General features: G+C 54.9%; 1 protein-coding gene across 2 annotated transcripts; it reads right to left on the bottom strand.

Annotated features, from left to right (window-relative positions):
- Nucleotides 1-283: 283 nt before the first annotated feature.
- On the bottom strand, nt 284-26,074 carry RCC2 (regulator of chromosome condensation 2). Of its 2 annotated transcripts, none has more exons than XM_059073992.2 (13): nt 25,988-26,074; nt 24,677-24,962; nt 19,036-19,129; nt 15,923-16,066; nt 13,250-13,381; nt 12,792-12,880; nt 11,326-11,440; nt 9,244-9,410; nt 7,196-7,376; nt 6,795-6,900; nt 5,818-5,890; nt 3,508-3,585; nt 284-2,726 (listed from the first exon to the last, which is right to left on the bottom strand). In XM_059073992.2, the coding sequence occupies exons 2-13, from the start codon at nt 24,953-24,955 to the stop codon at nt 2,622-2,624; spliced, it is 1,563 nt and encodes a 520-aa protein (XP_058929975.1). In that variant the 5' UTR covers nt 24,956-24,962; nt 25,988-26,074; the 3' UTR covers nt 284-2,621. The 2 variants fall into 2 exon arrangements, with proteins under 2 accessions (XP_058929975.1, XP_058929981.1); XM_059073998.2 differs by lacking the exon at nt 25,988-26,074 and adding an exon at nt 25,913-25,936.

Raw genomic sequence — 26,074 nt, 5'->3', positions numbered from 1 at the left:
CCTCGTGAATATGAAATGCAATGAATATGAAAAACTCCATGTTTTGAGTTGGGCCAATGGGGTGCCGAAGTCTCCCCGAGGGTCACACATTTCCAGGAATAGAGCTGGGAGCTCCACTCACCTCCCAACCCCAGCAGGGGTCAAGCCTAGAAGCTAAAACGACCCGCTTCCCTGGGGCCCAGAGCGGGAGCCCGGGCCGGGGCAGGAAGGGCTCACGCAAGAAGCCGTTCCGTGTTCCTTACGTTCGTTCCGCTGAAAAAGAAGTGCAGAAGCCAAAACAGAGTAAACAATGATGTCGTTTATTTAAAATGTTTACTCCAAGAAATATATATATAAAAAAAGACAGTTACAGCACTAAACCAGGCACCTTCGACCAAATCACAACCTCTCCTTGGACTCTCCCCTTCACGCTAAGCCGTCCAGTCTCCTTCCTGAGCTGGAAGGCATGTCTGGAGCCCGAAGGATCAGCGCACCCCAGCCCCGCTGCTGTGTCCCTTCCTCCAGGAGCGCAGGACCGTCCCCCCCCCTCCCCCACTCCTTGTTCTAAAGGATTTTCCCCCTTAGGAAGTTCATTTTAAAGTTCTAAGCCCAAAGGAGCGATTGTGGGAGAGGAACAGGGCAGTCTCCACGAGGAAGGGACATCCCTTTCCCGCTCCGGTCCCTGGCAGGGGGCCCGAGAGCGGGCTGGCGGCGGGTTTCAGATGAGTCCACTTGAAGATTGAAGCCCCACTTGGCCAAGGGCAGCTCCTGCGAAGGCCTTGACCCTCTCGGTGACTGCACAACCCAAGGGAGGCTGCACGGGTACAAGGGGCACGTGCGCCTAAGCCCATTCCAGGAAAGAGGTCTGTCAGGAAACCGAGGGGTTCTATGCAGGGAAGCTCGAGTCAGCAATGGTAGTTGGGGGGGTGATTTGGACAAATCAGGTTAGTTTAGCAGAAGCTCTGAAGTCGCAGAAGCTTCTCCCCTGGACTACAAACACAGGACAGTTGAGACGAGCGTGAAGTCAGACTCAATCTTAGAAAGAGGCAGGCCGGCCTCCTCCCGCGAGGCCTTGGGACTGGCCAGGACAGATACCGTTACACGCCCTGCGAAGGCAGAAGCCACTGTCCGGAGCGACAGGGCAGGGGGGACGAGTAGGGAAAAAAACAACAACGACTAGATCATTTTTGGCATTTTAACATGGAGACGAAAGTGGTAACAATAGCAAAGCAAAAAATAATAATAAAAAAGACCAATATTTAACTTTCCCATCACCCAAGTCTCACACTGAAGTTCTATCCCCGTTTCCCCCATAAGCACCACTGAACTAAAAAAATCTATTTTAAAGCACCCAAACCAGTCCAGACCCTCTCGAAACCAAGAGCCCCAGCCAGAGCTGTCACACCTCTCTTGGGTCCAAGCGAGAGGAGGGTTCCGGGAAAGGCACCTCATAACTCACGCAGCGCGACGCCGGGGACGGGTTCGGGCACAGGGCACTTGGCGGGGAGCCGGGGTGGCAGTCACAGCCTCTGTGCTGACGCGCAGGGAAGGGGACTTCTTCCGTGATCCCAACTGTTTGGTTACACAGCCAAGCAAACGTGACTAGAGAGCTGGGTTAGCGGAACAGGAACCCGGGCCTCAAACAGACCGGGCCCCTTCCAGCAGGATCCAGCGGGGGGAAGGGGGTCGGAATAAAGACAGAAGCACAAAGGCGATAAAGGCTGGTACACAAAGGGCTGATCCTTCTTTGCAAGGACTCCAGAATGCACTTTTTACTGCTGGCTGGTCAATCTCTAATGGCGAGTGCTGGCGAGGCAGCCCCGGCTCAGAGGAGCCTTCGAGCCGGATCTGGAACCAGATACACTGTCCCCACATCTGCCCACCCCCCCAAGTCCCCACTGGTTCCACAATCACCTGATTTTCATTTGGACTTCTTTTACAGCTAAAGCAGATATAAATGGCTAAACACAGATCCCCCACCAGGGGGGAAAACGGCAGATTCTATTAATGTCGCGGCCAAAAGGCAGCGGGGGGCTTAGAAGCAGCCAAGGGGAGAAGCAGAACACATACGGCCTGAGCCGGGCTAGAAGGAAAAGCAGGAGAGGAGTGACCCAGATGCTTCCGAGCACACGGGCGCCATTTTGGATGGAGACTGACCACCAGGGACGGTCTTTGCCTAGATGCTGCCGGCTCCCACAAGGGACATTTTTTTCTGAGCGTGTGGTGACTCCTCTCCCAGGTAGCACCCACTGGGCTCACAATGCTAATCTCAACCGGGAAGGGGTGTCTTTGACAAGTGTATGTAGGAGAGGGGGCTAAAAAAGGAAAACTTAAAAAGAGCAAAAAACAAACCTAGATTGCTCAAAGTTTCTGCCTCTTTTGTAGGAATGGTAAGTCAACTATGAGCAAATATTTTAATCAATCATTAAGGGGGAAAAAAGAAACACAACACTTTGGAAAGCATACAGAAAAGGTAGTTGACGTTGAATCACTTATAAAAACGGAACCTCAGGGAGTCTTAACAAAAATGCACCTTCGGTCAACTTTTGCTTTTGAAAATTCCTCGTCTGACTTCCCGTCCCAGTGCACGTGAAGATGACAGCTGCCGCGAGAGGTGTGGAGCTGGAGAGGCTCCGGGAGCATCAGAGGGTCCGGGGGTTGTACTCTGGCAGTTTCTTGATCTTCTCCTTCTCCGTCTCGCTTTCGTCTCTCGCTATCACCAAGGAGTGTGAGTAACCCATGGCAACCTGGGGGACAAACCAGCGCTGGGTGGGCAAGGGTGTTTCGGGTAGGCAGAGTCTGGGGCCGACAAGCCCAAAGCAGACGGCGGGACACCGCGAAGCTGGGCTCGCCGACGGGGGTCACTAGAGGTCAAAACAGAGGCATCCTTGAAAAGCTCAAAAAGGCCCTTTGCTGAGGACCACCAGGGTCAACGTGACCTGCCACCAATACCCTGCTAGCCTGCCTTCTGGGCTGCCCCGGGGAGACAAGGCGGAAGGAGCACACCCCCCCCCCCCCGCCAGCAGTGTTTGGACGCCGACTGCCTGCAGAGGCTGGGGGGACTCAGCACCGTGCTCCCTGCTCCCTCCTCCTCTCTGGACCACAGCCCTGCCTTGTGCAAGGGCACAAGCCCCACGTGCGTATCGGTGACAAGGGCTGGCAGCCTGGCGAGAGGCCTCGCCCCACCAGCTGCCCACAGCCTAATGGTGTACAGAGTCTCGGGTGAAGGTACCAAGCTGACGTTGAGTGACGCACTCGGCCTGGAGCAAATCTGCCGCGGCTGGACTCTGGCCGGCGTCCCTCAGGCTGACAGCAGCCACGGGGCCTAGCCAGCACACCTCTGCACCTTCCCCATCACCCAGCAGAAAGCTCTAGCACAGGGCACGGGAGAGCTACACGAGGAGGTGTCCGATGAGGCTCAAGCGGGCTGCAAAGGGCAGAAGCGGGAGGAGACACGACGCGGCTCTGCTTTCTGCTCTCTCTGCTCCCGCGCCCCTGCTCCTCCCGGGCCCAGGGCTCCTCACTCACCTGCTCCGTGAAGATGCCATCGAGCGTCTTCACCTCCTGCGCTGCAGTGGAAGACTTGGGCTTGTGATCCCCGTAGCCCTGGTGAGGCAAACAGAGGGATGCTCACAGAAGCCGGGTCACTAACGCCCGTCAGAAAGGGGGAACCTCACCATGTGGCTGGACCTCCCATGGACCCGGAAGCCTCTGCGGCCGAGGCCCGCCGTCTCAGACCTAAAGCCAGGCCCGGGCAGCAACAAGAATCCACAGGTGCCAGCAGGTGACCGGTTCCTAACCCCAGGCCCGAGACGCTGAGACGTAAGCTATAGGGGTTTATGTGATAAGGACACCTTTTAGGGAGAGTCACTGGTCAGATGACACCATGGCGAGGGCAGGAAGAAATGGCAACTGCTGCCCTTCAGGGCCACCAGGTCACAAGGAGTGCTGGCTGTCCCCGTCCCCACCTGCGTCCATGATCAGCAATGACTCCAGGACACCGGAGATGGAAGGGATGGTCAAGGACTGCTTGGCGGTGGGGGGGAAGTGTGGGGGGTTCTATCACGTGCTGTGGTGTGAAGATGGGCGATTTCAAGGTGGACAGGTCCCTCAGCTCAGCTCAAAGAGGGGCCCATATGGCAGGTGAGCTTCATCTGCCACCAGCCAAGTGCCACGCCAACTCCTCACCCGAGAGGCTGCCCCCAAAGTCCCCCTTCGTTCCCCTCTAGTCTCCAAATCGATACTCACGACTCTATTTCTGATAGGCCCTAGGAACATCTGTCCTTTTCTAGGAACAACCCATAAAAACTGGGCAAGGGGGCTTCCCTGGTGGCGCAGTGGTTAAGAATCTGCCTGCCAAGGCAGGGGACACAGATTCAAGCCCTGGTCCGGGAAGATCCCACATGCCGTGGAGCAACTAAGCCCGTGCGCCACAACTACTGAGCCTGCGAGCCACAACTACTGAGCTCGCGTGCCACAACTACTGAAGACCTCGCGCCTAGAGCCTGTGCTCCGCCAATAAGAGAAGCCACCGCAATGAGAAGCCCCTGCACCACAACAAAGAGTAGCCCCCGTTCGCCGCAACTAAAGAAAGCCCGCGTGCAGCAACGAAAGACCCAACGCAGCCAAAAATAAAATAAACAAATAAATTTAAAATAAAACTGGGCCAGGTTCTCAGTCTCTTTCAAGCTTCCACATATGGGGCGCCACCTCTGAAGGGCCCCCCCAGTGTCTGTGGCACGTGGGGCTCTCCTCTGAAGCCACCAGACTGAAAGCGGGCGCACAGCTCCGAGGAAAAGGTATGTTCAGGCCACCAGCCCTGAAGATGGCGCAGGGGGTCAAGAAGCACCCGCCTCCTTCCGTCACCCCATCAGCTCCTACCCATGAGAGCAGAGGGAAGGGAAAACAGGCCGAGTTCCCAGCAGGAAATAAAAGAGCCAGGCTAACGATCAAACTGCAGGTAGAACAGGTAGACCGTCAGGGTGAGCTCCATAGCCCGGCTGTTCCTGATGAAGACGTTAAAAGTTAAGGACTCACCACGCCCCAGAAGCTAAGAATCAGACGTTTGGTTGAGGAGGCCAAAGGTGTGGGGGACTCCGAGGGCCATGGGTCCTAGTCACTCAAGTAGCTGAGATTAAAAGCAGGAATACAGGGCTTCCCTGGTGGCGCAGTGGTTGAGAATCCACCTGCCGATGCAGGGGACATGGGTTCGTGCCCCGGTCCGGGAAGATCCCACATGCCGCGGAGCAACTAAGCCCGTGAGCCATGGCCGCTGAGCCTGCACGTCCGGAGCCTGTGCTCCGCAACGGGAGAGGCCACAACAGTGAGAGGCCCGCGTACCACAAAAAAAAAAAAAATAATAAAAGCAGGAACACAGACAAACTTATTTGGGAAAAATAGGAGAAGAATGTGTCCCTGAGAGAGACCTAAGCGGCCGGAAACCAGGAAGATTCAACGTATGGTCACAACGGACCCCCACCGTCTAAAAGGACAAGCTGTTCCTGTCGACTGAAACACTCCTGGGGAGAGGGAAGAGAAACCATCCTCTTTCCTACTGACATCAGCCCACAATTATGGTCTACAAAACATGAGGGGAAATGGGGTCTGAAACTTCCCGATTTCAACTTAACAATGTGGACAGAAAGAACTTTCACAATTATGTGATGAGCAAAGGAACACTCAATGAACCCTCAAAGTGACCTAAACATTAGGGAATGCCGCAGACCCTCACGCAACAAGGAAACACACACACACGCACGCACTTTCCTCCCGCGAGTTTTCAGGGGTGGTTCAGGGAGCCCAGAGCGGGCTCTGCCTCTGCCACGCGGACCAGCTTACCAGTTCCCCAAAGGTCGGAGACGGGCCCCAGCTGATCGTGCTCTCGTCCGCAGCCACGATGATGCTGCTCTTCCTGCAAAGGGGCAGAGGCTGTCACCGCCGAGGGCGGCAGCCCAGCGCTGCACCTCACCCACCCAGCAGCCCCGGGCACTTCCCCTGGGCTCCCCGCAGGGTGTGACCTACTAGCATTAAAATCAAGCTGGTCCCACTAAAAACTCCATTCCAAACAACACAGCACAGGGGCAATGGGCTGCTTCTGAAGCCCAAATGCTGTCCCGCGCAGGCCCAAACTGCAGAAGCCCTTAGAGCCAGGAGCCTCGGGGCCCCAGATCTCCCTGCCCCACCCTACTCGGGGCTCTAGGGCTCTTGGGGTGGGGGGGTCACTTTCAGATGAACACACACACTGGGGGAAAAGGAGAAGAGAACAAATCAGGATGAAGTGAGAGTCTATTCCAAAGGGGGCGGAACTTGCCAGACGACTTGGGCGGGGCTAGAGGTTTCAGATTAAAACCATACCGAACCCCCAACAACTACACTGTCATCTCCCCAAAACCTGGCAGGTGATGAACATTATCAAACTCCTCATCAAGAAGTGCTACAGAGCTCAACAGGTGTCCTCAAAATAAATGGGAAAATCACTGACTTGAGGATACTTTCTTGTTCCCACTGTGTCACGGTAACTGAAATTTCCTAACTAAATATGATTTGAACCTGCAATACGGACAGAGCACACCAAGCCTTCGAAGGACGAAACCCTCAGAAGCAGCAAAGCGAGTCACCTGTTCTAAGACCTCCCAACCCCTCTTGCCCCGATCACAGCCCCCCACCCCCCCACCGCTCCTGACTCTAGAGTTTGGTGCGCCCTATGCCCCATGGGAAGAGTAGAGCCCTCAAAGGACAAGGCACCTCCCGGGTGTGTCCAACATGCCCAGGACGGGGACAGACATCCCCGCTCATCGGGAGACACAGCCACATACCCACAAGCCAGGCTCCGGATTCTCCAGCCGCAGAGGTCCTGCACGGCCTTCGGGTACATGGTGGACTCCCGGGACGTGTTTGTGGCCCCCCAGAAAAACAGACCACCTGGGAAAGACAAACGTGTCTCCATTGTCATCATCGTCTCAAGAGCTGGGTCCTCATCTCAGCAACATCAAAGGAGAAAGGGAGGAGGATCGGGACCCGCCAGGCACGGCGCTTGGCACCGGTGACCACAAGGAGCTCTCTCCAAAGAATCCGGGACGTCGATGAAGTCAAGGTCCCTGGTCTTGAACAGGGCAAAGGTCACGGGCCTCCCCACCAGAGCACACAGCCAGGGAGGGAAACCCGTGACTTGGCCCTGGATGCCTTCCTCCCGAGGCCCAGACGGGGAGGCACTGACCCACTTCGCTGACGGCAAAGGAGCAGGTGTAGCCGGCGTAGATGTGGGACGCCCCGCGCCCAGGGAAGTCGAACAGCTTCACCAGGCGGGGGACCATCTCGTCCTTCTGCTCGGCGTGGCCCAGCCGGCCGTAGCCACCGAAGCCCCAGGAGAAGACGCGCTTCTGGGAGTCCAGTACCAGCTGCAGGAGAGAGAGAGACCGCAGCGCTGGGGCAGGGGCCAGGCGGGCTGGCTGCTGCTCTGAGAGCCTGGGGCCAGGGCTAAGGGCAGAAACACCCAAGCTGACCCACACCGGCCTCCGACAGGGGAGGCGCCAGCAGCGGGCCCACAAGGCGAGGACGCTTGCTGTTTTCCCGGCCAGGGACACCATTTTCCATCCCTAACAAATTACTATTATTAAAACAGTCTTCCCCTTCCCCTCATCAGAAGCACAAGGGTGATGTGATGTCTCCAGAGCGGGCCACTGCACTCCACTTGCTATTTCAGTCCTGACTGAACTGCAGACAGAGCCCAGAGGAAAAGCCCCGGCCACCCTGCATTCTCCTTCAGGCAGGTTCACACAGATGACCTCCACCTGGTCACAGGTGCAGTGTGCACAGGGACATGTCAACAATTTAAAGTCCATCTCCTTACATGCACCCCTATGTTCACTGCAGCACTATTTACGATGGGCAAGACATGGAAACAACCTAATGTCCGTGGAAAGATGAATGGATAAAGAAAATGTGGCACATACACACAATGGAACACTACTCAGCCATGAAAAAAACCGGAATAATGCCACTTGCAGCAACATGGATGGACCCAGAGTGTAGCATACTAAGTGAAGTAAGTCAGAAAGAGAAAGACCATATGATACCACTTATATGTGGAATGTAAAATGTGACACAAATGAACTTATTTACAGAACAGAAACAGACTCACAGACAGAGAGGACAAACTTATGGTTACCAAAGGGCAGGCAGGGAGGGGATAAATTAGGAGTTTGAGATTAGCAGATACACACTACTATATAGAAAATAGATAACCAACAAGGACCTAGCGTATAGCACAGGGAACTATATTCAACATCCCGCAACAAATCGTAAGGGAAAAGAATATGAAAGAATTTGTATAAATGAATCACTTTTGCTGTACACCAGAAACTAACACAACATTGTAAATCAACTACAGTTCAATTAAAAAAATAAAAATTAAAAAGAATCCATCTTCTTTTCTTCACAGCATCCCTGATGTCTCATGTTTGAATCATGTGAATGTACAACTTACTAACATGATTTGACACCAGGGGCCTAAGTAAGATCTATTTCTCCTGACTACGCTGTACAAGGGAGAATCAGTTGTTGGACACGAAGGGACTGAAAGCTCCCAGTCCCGAGGTCACTCAGCCAGTTGCCCGCACACAGGAGACCGACCTGTCTCTGAACTCTCAGCCCCGGCCCTGCTCCTTCAAGCGAGACGAGAACCAAGTCTGACTCTCAGGCATTTTCAGGCAAAATAACCACAGGAAGGCAACTAAGATAAAAAGATGAACACATAGGGACTTCGCTGGCAGTCCAGTGGTTAAGACTTCCAACGCAGCGGGCATGGGTTCAATCCCTGGTCGGGGAAATTAAGATCCCACGTGCCGAGCGGCCAAGAAAAAAAAAAAAAAAAAAAGATGCACGTACAAAATGTTATTGCCGTTTATCTAGATTGACCTTTAAGGAAACACCCTTAATGACTGGATCTATTCAACACCCCATCTCAGATATTGTCTATCAACCTGGAAAAACATCCGTGATGTTCTATTAGACAGAAGCAGAAAAACTCTTACTGTATGATCCCAACCCAAAGCGTCTGCACGTTCAGCTACGTCTGTGGACGCCACGGAGAAGCTGTGAGGTGAGAATGACGCCCCGGGACACCTGAGGGTGTGAAGAAGCCCTTGAGGAGGGCAGGATGTCGAGGGGGCCAGGGTCAGCTCCTGGCTTTGCAAAGCCAAGGGTCTCTCCACTGAGGCGAAACCCTGGAAGCCAGAAGAAAGGCCAGAAACGCTCAAGCCCTACCGTGTGGTTAGCGCCGCAGGCCACGTCCCGTACCACCACGTTCGGGACCGGCAGGATCTGGCCATCTTTCGTCTTCTCGATGAAGATTGCCACTCGCCGGGGCACCAGCTCACAGTCGTACTCTATCCGCTGCGCCCGGGCAATGAACTTGCCGTCCGAGTTGTGTCCTGCAGAGACCACAGGGCCGGCCGTCAGCACCTGCCCAGCCTGGCTGGGCAGGTCCTCGTGGGGACTCCTGTCAACCAAGGTAGTGTCCTCCAACCTGAGGCACGACCCAACTTGTGGGGCGTAGAATCGGTGTTGTGGGTTGAAACCAGTTTCTTCTTTTTTGGAAAAATGAATAGAACAGAGTAAGAAACACCCAAAGACACCGTCTGTAATGAGGACCTTTGTGAAAATTCTTTGCAAGTCTACGTTTGGGCTGAGCTGTGGCCAAAAAAGTGGGAAGCTCCTGGTCCAAAGGAATGGTCTCCTCTGTGCCCCACCTGGGGGCCTGAAGGAGCCCTGCATGGGCAGAGAACGGGCAAAAAAGTTCAACCCACTTTCCCAGGCTTGCTTTTTTATGAATTACCAGTAACCTGATACATCGCCGTGGTCGTTAAAGCAGAGTTAAACGTACGTTCTCGCCTCTGCCTTGCCTGACCCAGTAAACACGTCGTGGGAGCGAGCACGGGGGCGAGTGCATGCTGGGGATGCACCTTCCGAGGTCAAGTTCTAGTTCTGAAAAGGGATCTCTCTGGGTTTGGACAATCACACTGAAAACCGGTTTTAAAATAAGCTGGGAAGGCTAACTGACTCTGTAGATATAAATCAAGCCAACTTCTCAAAATACCTTTAAACAAGTGTACACCAAGCAAATGAGATTCGGTATAAAGTGCTGCAGTGGGGACTGGTTCACGGTAACTGCTCACTAAATGTTAGCTGTCATCATCATTGCCAAGGGCATTTCATTTCCCTGAAGGAAAATCTACCTGCTGCGGCAAACCGCCTGTCTGCAGATCTGGGGCAGCCACAGACAGCAGGGGGGTTGCGCACGTTTCCGGAAGTAGACCAGAAACTTGCTTCCAGTGTTTTGACCGGGGCTGGGGACGGCACCAGGGCCTGTGGCCATGGAAACGGGTCTCTCCAACAGTCTCTGGCAACTCCCTGGCAACCAAAGCTGAATGTGCATTGGGGCTGTTCTCTCTTATTCACTTCTGACTTAGGTATATTTAGTTTCACAAAGTCACTGTTCCCTAAAGTCTAAAGGCCAGCGAGATGCTCCTCGTTCTATTTATACTATCTTCCATCTGCCTGCTTTTAATGACGTGGAGACCCAGGCAACCCAGATCCAGGGGCTGCAGAAGATCCGGAGCAGCGTGAAACTCAGGAGCCAGCAGAGGGCGCCCACTCCTCACCTCCCACTTGGAAGGAGCTGGAAGGTGGGAAGACGCCAGAAAGGGAAAAAAAAAAAAAAAAAACACTTCGGTGTCAGATGGGAAAAGAAAATGGAGACCTTGTAAAGTCAGGATGGAGAGTCATTTTCCACTCACTGAGAACTGTTGAGAACTACCTTCTGAGTTTTACTTTTCTACTCAATGAGTAATAAGTAAATTTCATCCCTTCTGTTTAGGGATGAAAATCCGGAAGGCAATCCCACTTTTTCATATTGGGCTCTTCATGAGTATACCTGAAATTATGGCCCAGGCTGAGGTTTTCAAAACAACCTTATTCTTGTGTAATTTCCTCACTTTCAATGAAGGCAAATCTTTAAATATGAAAATGAATGAAGGTGGTTCGATTTAAAAAAAAAAAAAAAAAAAAAAAAAAACGCTTTGAAATCCTTTTATACAAAAACGAATTCCCAAATCAGAAAAAAAAAAAAAAACCTTTGTCAGACTCAAGCCCTGACTTTCATTAAGGCAAGTCACTGTCAGACTCCATAACCCCATGAATTACGACATGCTGGTCCACTAATGGATCAAGGCTATTATCTGCGATCAATTACCCACATGTCTACCATGTGTGTGCGGCCCCACACTGACTTCTGGTTCTAAACATACAGTTAGATTACAGAGCTTTTAAACAATGTACTTCGCATACCCAGCTGACCATATTCAGGGCACCCAAAGGAATAGAGGTTTCCTTTGCAGTCCATTACCATACTGAATTCAGCCCCACAGGCCAGTTTGGTAATTGGCTGCCCGTTGTACATTATCTGAAAAGAAAAGACAGCAGACTTTTAGACTTTTTTTTTTTTTTTTTTTTTAAAGATTGATAAAGTCTCTACCTCCCCACAGGTCGGTGTGAAAAACATTACTAGGCTACAAAGGACTTCTAATGGACCCAACAACGCTGAAGGCAAAGGCTTAGAATGTACGTAAAGAAACACCTCCCAGTACAGAGTCAGTTCAGACAAGCAAATCATGTCCCCGGGTCTTTGTAACCCTCAAAATGCACAACGCTGTGCCTCACACATCCTGGTGCCCAGTGAATGCTGAATTCAACTGACTGGCGTGGGCACGGAGGTGTCAGAAAACAGAACTAATCACATGTGGTTCCCAAATCCCACTCTAGTCACTAGTTTTGATGTCACGCAACTTTAAAAAGAAAAGCTCTTATAAGCGTTATTGCCAACCAGTAAAATGAACTGTTTTACACTCTCTTCTACTACTGTAAGAGCCGCTTGCTAATTAGCCTTAATTGAAGATGTGAAGAAGAAATATAATGGTTCGGAATTAGGAACTTGGAAGACAGCAAAGGCCCTGAGTAATTTAACAGGGGATTTGGAAACAAATGTGAGAAAGTGCTTAGAAGACTCGCTATGGCAAACTAATCAGTCTGGGAAAGCCAGACCGGAGGAACCGGAGGGCACGAAGTACCGACATCCCGGGAAATCGCGGGGAAAGGCGATGAGACTGGGGAGGGGACGGCCGAGTCCTGGGCTCCGACCCGGCCCCGGCTCACTCTGGAAACCGTCACATTCCACTGCAGAGCAAATGGCTAACAAAACAGCAACACCTCGGAAATCCTCCAAACTACAGGTACGCTTGGCCAAGGTCAAGGTCTCTTTTTAAGACCAAGAAACCCAAGTCCCTTCCCTCGTTAGACACTCACTGTAGCATCCTGCTGCCTTGTGTCAGCAGTTCACTTTTTAGGTATAAATCCCACTCCTCCGAACGACTGCAAAGTTTCTCAGGAGTAAGAGACGACCGACCTCCTATTTGTGTTCTAAGTGCCTGGCCGGTGACTTGTTACACAAAGTCAAAACTCGGAGTATTCTCAGATAAAGACCAATCACATCCATGTAACAGTTCTCACTTTTTGGAATAGAACAGGCTTCAAACAGGCCTCCGGAACAAATTATTTCAGTCGGAATGAAAATCTGTTTCTAGGATGTTCTTCAACTGTGACCATCTACTAAACCCGACCCACTCAGAGCATCGAGATCCTGCTTTTATAAGGGACCCAGTAACTCAAACAATGGAGAGGAATGTCTGATCTCACCCCAGAAGAGCCAACCCCCAAGCAACGAGAAACAAAGGCCCGGAAGCGGAGGAGGGCGGCACCTGCGCGGGGCTGGGCACCGCGTCCGTCTGGTTGCCCAGGCCCAGCTGCCCCATCTTGTTCTCCCCAAACGCAAACACGGAGCCCGCTTCTGGAAGGAAAGAACAACATTCATCACCAAAGGGAAAATAATGCTGAGTATTCGGGACTAGACTTGGAATCAAAGAGTCTAAAATAATAAAAACAGCTCCTTTGCCGGGAGGAAGGCAAGTGAGACAATTCTCCAAAACGGGGTGGGGCGGATACCTCGGAGCAGACCCACTCCCCAGCGGAGACCCTCCCACGGCCCCGGCCACTGGTGCCCGTGGGCGAGGCTCCCGATGCCTCCAGCAGCTGCCCACCGGGCTCCCTGGGCACCTTTCTGATCATGACCATGGGTCACGGGGGCAGCCCCACCCCCCCGCCCCAGGTGGACCATTTGGCCTCTGACCCCATTTTGAGGGAAGCGGCCCTTCCTTACCCGTCAAGGCCAAGGTGTGGTTCCGCCCACACGCCGCGGACACGATCACCTCGTGGCTGAGCCCCTCGATGAGTCTGGGGGCTTCAACTCTCTTGGTGTCGCCATGGCCCAGCTGGCCCTTCTCATTTCGCCCTGTGGGTCAGGAGCAGGACAGATAAAGTGGGGAGGAGGAGAGAGGGCGGCCGGAGCAGCTGCCGGGCGAGGCTGGGTCTCCCAGAAGGCGCCCTCCAAACCCACAAGCCCAGCGCCGGGGGACAGCAAGCCCGGCTCCGCAGGCAATGCCAGCCTTTCAAGGCTGCCGGTGGGGTCGGGTGACTAGATGAGATACGCAGGGCAGTCCCCAGAGTCGCCTCGGCGTGCAGCTGCCAGCCACCGCCTCACCTGCTCTGACCCTCTTTTCTGGGGCAGTGGCTGGGGCAGATCGGAGCACTTTGGCCAGCTCCCTGCCCCCGGGGGAAACGGAAGAAAACCAGGTTCAACCTGGATGGCACACACGAGCGGACGAGCTCAGGGAAGCTCACCGCTGTCACTTCTCACCGCACCTGCCAGATGCCAATTCCTTCATTCGCTTCACTCCGAGGCATTTTAAAGACGGTACCACCTGCCTCACAGGAGTCTGATTCCCTCAGTGCCCCAGGCGTCTACCATGGACCCTGTACTTCTCTCCTCCTCTCTAAACCCACCTCCCATGGACCAGCCTTCGCAGGACCCTTAGCCACGTGAACCCCAGCGACGGCCAAAGGCCAGGCCTGCTCTGAACACAGGCCCTCCCTGGCCACGGGCTGACCTCCACCTCTGGGGCTGCGCTGGCGTGGAATCGAGGGGTGCCGGAGGCCGAGACCTGCCAGGCCCTCTGCCCCACACAGTCCTGCAGCTCAAAGCAGGTGTGGAGAGCTGGGGGGCCAGAAGGCTGGCCCCCCTAAACCGTACCTAGTTCTCAACACAGGCTACAAGGGTTCCAAACTCAGCACCTCAGTGGGCCTCTCCCAGGTATCTCTGAGAGAAGAACCGCACTTGTGACCAAACATTTTGGGAGATTTTATGGGGCCAGAAAGCCAGGCAATTCGGAAAGCGGGGGAATGAACTTTGACCTTGCAGTCATGAAAGAGGAGGAGCAGAGCCACAAAGATGAGCCTCAACTGTCCTGGACAGGGCTCGAGAAGGGGTGACCAGCCGCTGTTACTACAGGAAAACCGTCCTCAGGCTTTGATTCTGGCGCTCCAGCAGGACAGGCGGACACCAGCTTCTAGTGGAAACTGTCCAAGTTCACTGTGAAAGGCACGAACGAGCACCGGATGCGGTTTTTCGGCTCGAGAGGCCCGGGTGGTCAGCGGGTGCAGACCCCGTGAATTCTGGGCTGCAGCACTGAGCCCTGAGCCTTCCAGGGACTCACTGTGGCCTCATGACACTCCCACGGGCTCACCCCCCTACAGCGGTGAATCTGCTCATGGGACACGTCTTTGTTCTGGGGCAGGTCAGACGCACAGCTTTTCGAATCATTCCCTGCCCAGGGGGTCAGCAGAGGGCACGTTTTTTAGAAGCAACAGGGAAGTGACATTCAGTAGAGAGATCAGAGAGAGGACCCCTGAAGGTGGGAACCCCAGCGTAGGAGGCTGCGTTCAGCGTTGGCGCGGTGGGCAGGAGGGGGTTTTGGGGGAGGGACGCAACCCTGTGCCAACTGGGAGCAAACGAAAATCATGGCAATTGTCAACGTGCCACCAAGAGACTACGAAGTTTAAATTTGGGCCAGACACACTTGTTAGCTTTTTTTCCAACAGAATTACAAAATTAGCAGAGTGCAGGGAAGACAACAGATGTTAATGTATTTGGACTTTGGTACAGCCGCTCATGAAATTGCAAAAAAAAAAGGTTCAAACAGCCCGAAATAAAAATGCAGTCTTATGGACCCAAAGCTAGCCAAAGGGCCAGAAACAAAGGGTGAGGACAAACGGCAACATCCCCTGCGGGAAGAAGAGTCGCGGAGCCAGCAGAGGGCGTGGGGGAAACTGAGCCCCGGCCAGGACCTGTGTGAAGGATCTGGAAGAGGAAACAGGGCAGGCGGCGTGGAAGCACTCTGCAGGGGACCCTGAAAGGGAAGGGAGGCTAAAAGACAAGGACAGCGCCGCCCCCCCCCCCCCCACCAGCACCCAGGCGAGGGAGTCCAGCGGCAGGGCCAGCAGATCACCTTGGAAAGAGCAAACTCAACTCTCTGGGGCAATGGAACAGGAAACAGAGGAACAAGACTACATAGACTTGGGCTGGTGTCACCACGTGGCAGATGTAAAAGCTGGTGGCATTTAAAGTGGCAAGAACAGAGGTCTACGTCACACTGTGCTGTGTGCTGGGGGGACAGCACACCTAAAATAGGAATTCAATACTAGGCACACCTCGATATCAGATCCAGCGTCAGTCAGAACGTTCGGGAAAAGGCTGCCTAAAGAAGAGGATTCAGAGAAATCAGGGGTTACGTACAGACCAAAACGTGGCAGAAGAGGGGAGGAAGTGATGTTTTCACGGGGCACAGACTAGCCGGGCATCAGGAAGAGAGGAAACGCACAGCAAGCAGCACAGCCCCGGAGGGCGGACGAGGATCTCCCCTCCAGGGGATGGAGGAAGGTTCGAGCCCACCCACGGGCCGCGCCACGGGTCTCCCCGCGTCCCCGTGGTACTTACCCCAGCTCCACAGCTTCCCTTCCGTGGTGATGAGGAGGCTGTGGGCGGCGCATGACCCCGACACCACCGTCCGGACCCGGACCCCCGAAAGGCACCCGTACCTGTGGGGCCCCCATAAGTTCTGACCCAGGTTGCGGTAGGCAGCTGCGAAGGCAAAGGGAACACACGTCAAACAGCCGCAGAGCCCCGGTGGGTGCTGAGAGCTGCCCCAGTGTCACCAGCCAGAGGGCCGACCCCCCGCTCCCCACATAAAGCACACCCTCGGGGGCTCCCGGGGCAGCGCACCAGGGGTGTGGACCCGTCAGTGGCCACATGTACAGGCACTGCTCCACCTGCGTCTCTGGCCCGAACCCACCAGCCAAATGTGCCAAAAAGCCAGTGGCCATAAAGCAGGTGCCACTGCCTCGGCCCTGCAGCCCCGCCGGGCTGGGGGCCGACCCAGAAGAGCAGGTAGCAGACCCGCAGTCTCCCTCTGCCTCCCGGCCCTCTACCTGGGGGTGGGGAGAGGCTGGGGGCCTGCCGCCACGAGGCTCTCTTGGGGGCCAAGCCCGAGCCTGCACCCCCTTCGTGCCTTCTTTCTCAGGGGTCCCATCATGCTGGCCGAGTCATGACCCCTAGCTCCGCCCGTGTATCTGCTCCCCCGGAAGGCCCTTCCCTGACCCCTGCCTCTGTTCTTCGCACCTCAGGTCAAACACCCCCTGCTCTGGGAAGCCTTCCTTGCCCGCATCCCCCTTTCCAACTCTTTGCTTTCTAGACCCCAGCGCCCTGTGAATCCTGTCACAGCACTTATCCTACTGAGTTCACGTGCCTCCTGCCCCGAGGGCCAGGGCCTCCCCGTGCCTGGGGCAGGGCACTGGGAACCCTTCAAGGGCATGGGGGGTGGGGGGAGACAGCCGCCTCCATCACACCCCCCACCTCACCTTGTTAGTGGACAGGGCGTGGCCGATTTGGGGCTTAATTTCCTCAACTTGGGGCTCTCAAGGACAGAAAATCGAGCCCATTTTTAGGTCCATGGTGACTATTATAAAATGCTAGCTGCTGCCGAAATCAACTGTGTCAGACTGACGTGGATGCAGGCACGGATTGAGAGGTCAAGTACCTGGCTCCACGCCAAAGTCTGTAGAACTGTTCCCGTCCGTCCCCACCCAGCCCGCACCCCACCAGCAGAGGGTGCCGGGCGCGGCCTCTCATTTAACTACCCGGGGCGGGTCGGGCAAGAGAGGGAAGTTCCCCACCATGATTCAGGGCACCCCTGAGCTTCTCCACCTGAAGACGCTCCTCTACCACTGAAAGGTGAAAGAAGACCCAGCAATTTCCTGGGAAAGGGCAAACCAGAAACGACAGCCTTCACCCCTATGCTAACGTCTGCTCATCATGGTGGCATGGCTGCCGTGTGCCATGCCTGTGGACAACACGCAGTGCCAGGAGATGCCAGGGGACACCACGGCTGACCCAGAGTGGCTAAGTGGACCCCCTCACAGGTGAGTAGATGGTCTGATCTGCCAAAGCATCTTCCCCTGCATGAGCTCCACAAATGTCAGTACCCAAGATGTCATCAGCTCATGAGAGGCAGGGATTCTCGGGGCCTCCCAAGGAACCTTCTTCAGAGGGATCCTGGTCATACGAAATGCAGAGCAGCAGTCCCGGGCCACTCGGCCTGGCTGGAGGTCGTTAATGCCCAGGGCCTGGTCCTAGTCAGAGGTGGAGCACAAAATCACTGTGTTACCTTGAAAAAGGAGGAGGCTGCTGACTTTGTGAGATCCAGTGACCCAAGAACCAATGGGCTCTCGGAAGGAAGGCAGCTTCGAGAATGGGAGGGACTGGGAAAGGTGAGGGCGGGAGTTTGGCACCCGTGGGAAAACAAATTCTCCCTCCCTTCCCATTATGTCTACTGGCAAGTTCACGGAGAGCCGAAAGACACTGCAAGACTTTAAAATTTTTGTTTAATTACATAAAACTTCATTCAGAGGGAGAAACATCTGGGAAACAAAGGTGGGCCTCAGACAAGACAAAAAGGCACTCTTAAAATGAGCCCAAGTGGGGCAAAATTCCTTCAACTAGAGGCAGCCCTGCTCTGCCACGGGTTCCCCTCTGGAATCTACTTCCCGCTTGGGGCCTGAGTGTCTCTAATTGCAAGTGGGCCACTCATTTAAAGAACAGCTTGGAGAAACAATGCGACACCTGTGCCAGGGCTGGCAGGGAGACTGATGTTATCATGTCCCAGGAGAGGTTCCAGGTGACACCAGCCATCAGGCAGCTCAGGCTGAGAGCTTGGTCCTGAAGGCTGGGCACTTTCCCCAACAGGAAGAAAATGGCTCAAACCCATTTCTAACTCATCTGGACCCTGGGTGCCGCTGAAACTCCGGCCACTGTTTTCATGGAATAAGATGATCTCCACTGCCCATCCTGAGGCCCCAGGGAGTGTCCCTGTGCAAGTATTTGTTCACCGGGCAATGCTGGAAAGTACTTTGGGAATCTTTCCAAATGAAATCAAGAAGCCATAAAATATGGCAAAGTACCAGCCTTACTTCTCTTGGATGGGCCAGTATTCTCCGGAGAAAAGACACCAATTTTCTAAAAACATTTGGGGACTAAGACACTTCTTAGAACTTCCCTGCTTCCCCCACTCCAGACTGCTACTTGCTCTGTCAAACCAGTTCCCTCGACAATTTGGCAGTTTGCAAGGAAACGTGGACTCTTCTGAAATGTCTAACAGGTTCGCCGTCTGACACATGACAAATATCGAGGACATTTTGACATTCCACAGCACCAGCCTCTTCATTTTAATGAAAATAAGTGACATGAGAAGATGGGGAAAAAGTGCCGAGGTTTATTTGAGGCTACTACTTATATTTTTCTGTTTAATCTCAATGGAATTTTCAAAAGCAGAGTTGTACCCAAGTGAGAGACTTGCCCAAGACCCGGGTTCAAATCCAGCCCCATCACTAGAGTGGCTGTGTGGCCCTGGGCAAATCGCTTGGCCTCTCTGAGCACTTCTGTAAAGAGAATACCTACCTGGCGGACAGTCACCAGAATCACACCGGACACCTAGCACACAGGAAACACTCAATCAATAGTAGCGTCTTCTATTCTTTAGAAATTGTTTCTCATACCTTGTTGCTTAGGCACTTCTTTTCGACCAATCAAGTCCCAGTTGGTTGCCCCAAAAATCAAAAGCTGCCCTTTGCACTTAGACCCTTCAAGTTTCTACAGAGACAAAGAGAGAGGGAGAAAGAATTAGCTTGTAACACTGCTTCTAGCTTCCCAAATCTGTCCAACCACAGCAGGAAACAAAATAATTCATTGTTAATGCTGTCCCTCGGCGGTTCACACAGCGGACAGAGGAACACCTCGCCAGCCCCTTCCATATGTGGAATCCCGAACCTGCCCCGGCAGCTCATCGGTTAAGCCCAGGGTCGTTTTTATCCTTTGATTTCTCTTTAAAAACATCTTTGGCAAAACCCTACAAAAGCAGCCAAATGCTATTCCTCCCCTCCGCTCTGCAGACTGCCTTGTACAGGTATTTGCAATAGGCCTGCTGTGTCACACAGGGAGTGAGTGTGAAAACCGCTGTCCTCAGGGCCAAGGCTGCATCTTCCCGCTGCAAACACAGCATACCACATATGGACCTGAAGGCTTTGGGGCCCCGGGGCATCTCTGCACAGCGATCACATCGGTCGACTTCCCTATCCTCCCTGTGCACTGCCCTCGCTGCCAGGAGCCTTCCGCGCAGCCCTGTGTTCATTCCTCCACCGGAGGGAGGAAGACCCACGTGGGGCTGGCGGATCTGACGGGGCAGCCTCCGATGGGCTCGTCCTCACTGCTGGCCGAGAGCCAGGGGACTGATGGCCTGTGGCCCCGCCAGTATACTTCAGTCCCCATCCTCCATCACCAGGGCCACACACTCTCACTGTCACAGGGGGAGCATGTGCCACTTAAAAAGGCCATGGTCCGATTCCGGGTGGCACTCGTTCTGTGCTCAGCCCTTCCCTTCAATTCTGAGATGCCCAGTACACTCTTTAAAGTCGACTGTTAGTCAAAGATCCACTTCTGAAGGCTCCACGTAGTTCCACACAGGCAAGGGAAGCAGTAACTTCCCGTTCTGCTTTAATCCTTTATACCATCAGCATCCCAGGACGTTAAAAGCAAAGAAGGAGTTTTCTTTCGGTTTACAGAAGCGTTCTTGGAAGGCTTTGAGGGAAAAAAGGCCACACAGCTGCAAATCCAGTCATTCTAACCCCCCACACAGTGACTGCCCTGGCGGTACGTTCTGGCAGTCCGGTGCATGCATGTGTAAGAGGAACACATCCTCGTGGGGGGGTTCCATCTCTTAGGGAACTCTGGGCAACCCAAACCCGGTATCACGGGCACACCCCGCCCACCCACGCCAGTCCTGTCACGCTCGCCCGCTCGGCCACGAGTACAGGGCTGGAGGCAGACGGTCCATCTACAGGGCGCGCCCAGGGTCAGCATGCAAGGGGGCGACAAGGCAGCCAGGGCTGGAGGATGACTTCGCCACATTTCAATTATTCAGAGAATGACCTTAATCGGGGTAGTCCAACCCCACAGCACCCAGACTCCAATTACTTGACTGGGAGCCGAGTTTCCCCTGGTTATCTCCCCTTCTTTGTTTAACTGGCGGGCCTGGCTGGAACATTCTACAGGTCTACTGCAGGAGACAAATAGCATCAGGGGACTGTCAAGTTCCCAGTGGAAGGAGCAGCCCTGGGTCTCTGCCCACAATACTGACTTGCTCTCCACTATTCCTCAGGTCTGCGTGGAGGGCCAGCAGAGACTCAGAATGGACCAAAGCACCGTGGGATGAGCTACCAGGCCAGATGGTGGGGAGAGGATTCTGGAAGAGCCGTGACCTCAGGCCAGGCTGCCCCCACCGGCCCCTAGGTGGACAGAGATGGCTAAACCACTCCACACCAAGGGGCGCTCAGCACAGAAACAGGTCAGCAGTGCTGCTGGCTGCCGCGGGACCTGCAGCTCTGCCAGAACTAGCCGCCATCACCCTGGGCACGAGCAGGGTCTCCTCTGTGACCTGGAGATGCCAGCACCTGCACAAGTGGACAAGGGTTTATGTGTACTGGCCCATCGAGCCAGCTGCGCATTTATACAAAACCCCAAGCCTTCTGACACAAGGTGTTTGTGGGAAACCTTGATCAACACTGGTCAATTGTGTTTCCTCCAGTGACAGGGGTCCAAGGAGGGTGGTAAGCCGTACCTTAACTGTGTTTTTGTCATGGGCCTCATTTCCTCACACGTTAGATGTTATCATCTACATAACTCTTTGCTGTAGGCTGCTTATAATTCAATTCTTCCCTCTACCTTATATGAAATAAAAAATTCAAGTAAGGACCAGAACTCCTAACACCCACTTAAAAATCACAGTCATGGGCTCCCCTGGTGGTGCAGTGGTTAAGAATCCACCTGCCAATGCGGGGGATACGGGTTCGAGCCCTGGTCCGGGAAGATCCCACGTGCCGCGGAGCAACTAAGCCCGTGCACCACAACTACTGAGTCTGCGCTCTAGAGCCTGAGAGCCACAACTACTGAGCCCGCGAGCCACAACTGCTGAAGCCCGCGCGCCTAGAGCCCGTGCTCCGCAACAAGAGAAGCTGCCGCAATGAGACGCCCGCACACCGCAACAAAGAGTAGCCCCAGCTCGACCCAACCAGAGAAAACCCACACGCAGCAACGAAGACCCAACACGGCCAAAAATGAATAAATAAATAAAATTTTTAAAAAAATCACAGCCCATGTCCCTCTTTGTCACAGGGCTGAACCCGCCCACAGGTGGGAGAGACCCCGGATGCGGGGGGCTCCACCCAGAGGAACCCCAGGGACAGCTGCCAGGGCTGTGAGCACCAGAGGTTACAGGACCCTCCCAGGTATAACCTGGGCTTCAACGATGGGCCAAGAGATTGTTTTCTGGATGAAATCAGCAGACATACTGCCCATGTCTAAATATCATGTGGCAGAAAAGCTGGGAGAACAGTCTCCCAACAGGATGGGTGAATTTCGATGGCTGGGACACACGCATCGAGCTTCTTCAATCAAGAAAATGGGGTTTCTGGTCCAAAGCAATTTTTGAATTACTGCCCAAGTGCAAGGAGCATGTTCACGAGGCTGAGAGTCAATCTTTAACATACATCCATTTAGAAGGCTGTCGCTCTCAGTGGAGGGAAGACCACTCAGAGAAAGGACCGCAACGACTATTCCCTAGTGGGCTATCAATATCGACTAAGACAGGCTTCAAGCTCAGTTTTCAATTGTATTTATTTGGTCCTTTCAGACGGTACAGAGTTGTCTCAGGGCCCACAAAACCCGAGCAACCCAAAACTAGAAGAACTACAAAGACCTGGACAGCTTATGACACTCACCTGTCTTCTAGGAGTCAGCCAAGGCTGCTCGCTTTACCTACAGGGTTATGAAGTTCACAGGGAATTCAGGCTGCATCAAACCTAGAGGGTCTTAAAATGCTCATCTGATACAACTACACGGAAACCTGAGGTCCTTGGAGAGAGCATTTTCCGAGATTGAAATCCTAAGAATGTTTTTTAAAAATACACAGCTTTTCCTCAAGACAACTCTGTCCCTCAACCATACAAGTACTTGGGGTTCATCTTTCACAAGCCCAACATCTGCCGCTTTGAGGTAACTGAAGGCAACACGGCTTCAGACAACTCCTGGCAGCTGCTCTCATACAAACCTCCTTCCAACAGCCCTGAACGGCAGCAAGGCTTGCGAAATTCTCAGTAAAAAGTCTCTTTCTGAAAAGAGCTGGGGACGGCCGCTGGCCTGGGGCAGCAGACAGGATTCTCAGGACTGCTTCCCAGGCGCTTCCTCTGGAGTCTAGGAACCCAGGACCAGGGATACACCCAGGCCTGGGGGCAATGCCCACCTAGGGCAAGGCATTGGGAACGCAATGGGAAAGCCTGGGCCTGGCCTTGACCCTGGACCAACGGATGCTAAAAGTGAAAGTGACTTAAAGCTTGAGGTGTGCACTTTCCATGAAGCACAGAGGAGCATCATTCGTTGGCCCCTCCGTCTCCTGATGGTCTGCTGGCCAGCCCACGGCACATGCTCTGTCTCTGTGACTCTACCCTCCTTGGGTGAATCTCAGCATCACGGTAAGAATCTTTTACTTACTGATAACAAAACTCATTACTCTAAAAGGTTGACTGGAAACACTTGAGAGAATGCAGCAGAGGCAGAGCCCACCTGACCTTTCTTTTCAGTTCCCTCCTAACACCAGGATCAGAGGGAAAGTGTCTGGAGTCGCACAGAAGATCACATTTGTTAAAGGAAAACAGTCCCTGTGCTTCCTTTTCTCAATACTGTGGCCAGGGCCACAGCCCTGGCCTGGTCCTTCCAACCCCAAGTGACATGTTTCAGTGATACAGTCTCTCCTTAACATCACCCTCCTCCCCCATCTAACACGTTGACCCTTTCCACTGAGATGGCAGTTACAAAGCCATCTCCACATGAACAATTTGCAGAGGCGTTAAGGATGACATCAGAAAAAAACCTGAGCCCAGTGGAAATCTAGCTCCATGTGATCTTGGGCTAGTCCCTTAGACTCTGTGCCCCAGTTTTCTCACCTATAAAGTGGACCTAGAAGTGCAATTATTTTTAACCATTTAAATACTGTCTGAACTCCCCTAGGGGAAATCACGCTGGTACGGACTGAGAAAAGGATCCCTCCAGACCGTGAGACTCGAGACCCTAAGTGCAAATTCTTACTCTTTTGGAGTTATCCGAGCATCTGGTGAAAGCTTTGACCCTCTCCCTAAACACACGTCCCACACTAAACCCGTGGGGATTGAGCATCACTGACCCCATGTAAGATCTCTGGCTCCGCAGGGTTTTGCAGGCATATGAATTGGTAACGATCTTAATCAAGATTTGAAGGCCCAACTCTAATGAACAAATTGAAGCCCACTCAGACTACGGGGGTGTTGGGGGGGGGCTGCACAGAGCCCACACCAAGCGCCCGTTCCCTCAGACCACAAGCGACGAACAAAGCCCAAACACCTCTGGGGGTGTGGGGGCCCTTCCCGACCTCCAGGGGGAGGGCTCTCCGGAGCATGCGCCCTCGCACCCTGCCCCGGCGCCCGCCACCCCCGCCTCCCCGGCGGCGCGAGACGGCGCAGGGCCGCACGGGGCATGCGCGGCTGCCGCCAAGCCCCGCCCCCCCGGAGCGCCGGAGCCGAGGCGGCGGGAACCTCAAAGCCCCGGCGTGAACCGCCGCTCCCGCAGGGCGCCGGCGGCCCCCTCCCCCGCGGTGCCGGGGCCGACCGGCGGCCACAGTGGGCCCGGGGCAACCGAGGACACGCTGCGCCGCGCCCCGGGCCCGGTGCGCGCCTCCCCTCCTCCGGCCGGAGACAACTTGGAAAAGTCTCCCTTCCCGGGGCGGGAGGGGGAGGGGAGGCGGAGGGAGTCGGCTCGAGCGGCGCCGGGGGCGGGGCCATGACCCCCTCGCGCGGGCGGGCGCGGGCTCCGGCTGCCCCTCCCCCGGCGGGGGGCCCGGGGCGCGCGCCCCAACGGCCAACGGCCGCGCGGGTGGGCGGCGGCGGGGTCGGATAGGCCCCGTCCCGCGCCCGCCCCGCGCCCTTTTGTTATGCGGTGGTGGCGGCGATGATTCAGCCCGCGGCCTGCGCCGGCCCCGCCGCCCCCGGTCAGGACGCGCGCGGTGACGTGCCGCGGCCCTTGCCCCCCGGCCCCCAGCCCCGGCCCCGCACTCACGACGCGCTCCTTGGTGTGCTCAGGCTCGGTGATGACCACGGCCGCGCCGCCCGCCTTGGCTGCCGCCGGCCGCGCCGCGCGCTTGCCCCCGCCGGGGGCCCCGTCGAGCTCCAGGCCGTCCTCGTCGCCGCTGCTACCGCCGCCGCTGCTGCTGCTGCAGCGCTCGGGCCGCTCGCGCTTCCTGCCGGCCGGGCCACCGCGCTTCCTGGGCCCCGCACGGGCCGTGCCGTTGCCCGAGCTCGGCTCCTCCCAGGCCGCCGCCGCCTTCTTCCTGGGCATGGTCGCGCTGGAGGAGACACGGGGCAGCGGCGCACAATGGACGGGTTATAAACTGCGCGGGGGGAGGGGAGCCAGCCGAGCCACCGGCCTCCACTTCCTCCCCTGCCCTCCCCAAAGTGGCGGCCGCGGGGTGGGCGGAGAGGGGGCGAGCCGGGAGGAAATCGCGCCCCTCCCGGGCCCCGGCGCGCCTCCTCCGGGGAATCCCGCACGGGAGCCCAGGTCCCCGACTGCAATCCGCTCAGGGAAAGAAAAAAGGAGACCCCCCCCCCCGGGCCCATCCTCAAGTTAGGTTTGCCTACATCGCATCATAATTGCAGCCAGGTCCCCAAAAAGTAAAGGGAAAGAAAAAGGAAGTCTCTGATCCCCGAGGTTTTAATTAGAGAAGGCTTTGGGACACTTCAAAGACCCCCTTTTGGCACCTCGGTGAAGGAGTTCCCCCCTCCGCGGCGGCCCCACCTGCTGCTTTTGTCTCCGCACCCCCCTCCCCAAGCCCACTCAAATGCAATTCTCTCCACCCCCGGCCTGAGTCCCCAGTTCCGCTCCAGCCTGGGGGTTCCGACCTCGGGCTCTAATTAGCCGAACCCCTTAGGGTTGGCTGCCCCCCACGGAAGGGTGGGAGGGTGGTGGCGCAAATAAAGCCGGCCCCCGGCCCCAAACACCTGCTCGCACAGACACGAAAAATAAAAACTTTAATGGTGCCCGACACTCTCCCAGCCCCTCCCCGAGCGTGCGGTTCAGCAGATCCTTCCGATCCCGGCTGCAAAGTGCCCGGCTCCGCCGCTACTTTCCCCCAGCGTCCCTGCGCCTTCGCCCTGTCTGCTTTTTTTTTTTTTTAATTGATTTTGAACAATGGGATCTCTGTCTGTCTCCGATTAAACCACGTGGATCCGCCTTCCTTCCCCTTTTTATTCATTCAATTCCCCCAACCTCCCCCAGGTTTTTTTCTTTTTTCTTTACCTTTTCTCCTCTTTTAAAAAAAACTTTCCCAGACCCCGCAAACTGATCATTGTCGATTTCATTTTCAGCCCCTACCTGCGTGGAGTGATGAGAAACCGGAGAGAAAAAGGAAGAGGAGAGACTAAAAGACGAACCGAAAGGCTTTTTTTTCCCCAGCCCAGA

Source organism: Kogia breviceps, chromosome 1, assembly GCF_026419965.1.
Source record: "Kogia breviceps isolate mKogBre1 chromosome 1, mKogBre1 haplotype 1, whole genome shotgun sequence".
In the NCBI taxonomy this organism is placed as follows: Eukaryota; Metazoa; Chordata; class Mammalia; order Artiodactyla; family Physeteridae; genus Kogia; species Kogia breviceps.
Note: the sequence above shows the minus strand (reverse complement) of the source record. Positions and strands in the feature narration are given on the sequence as shown.

What these genes read in the sequence shown, in the direction of transcription:
- RCC2 (XM_059073992.2), bottom strand. Translation starts at nt 24,955, where the DNA reads ATGCCCAGGAAGAAGGCGGCGGCGGCCTGGGAGGAGCCGAGCTCGGGC. An exon ending in CCTGCGGCGCTAACCACACG is followed by an intron (nt 7,377 to 9,243) that starts GTAGGGCTTGAG and finishes TCTCTCCTGCAG; the next exon opens with CTGGTACTGGACTCCCAGAA. An exon ending in CTCCGACCTTTGGGGAACTG is followed by an intron (nt 3,586 to 5,817) that starts GTAAGCTGGTCC and finishes TTGCCTCACCAG; the next exon opens with GGCTACGGGGATCACAAGCC.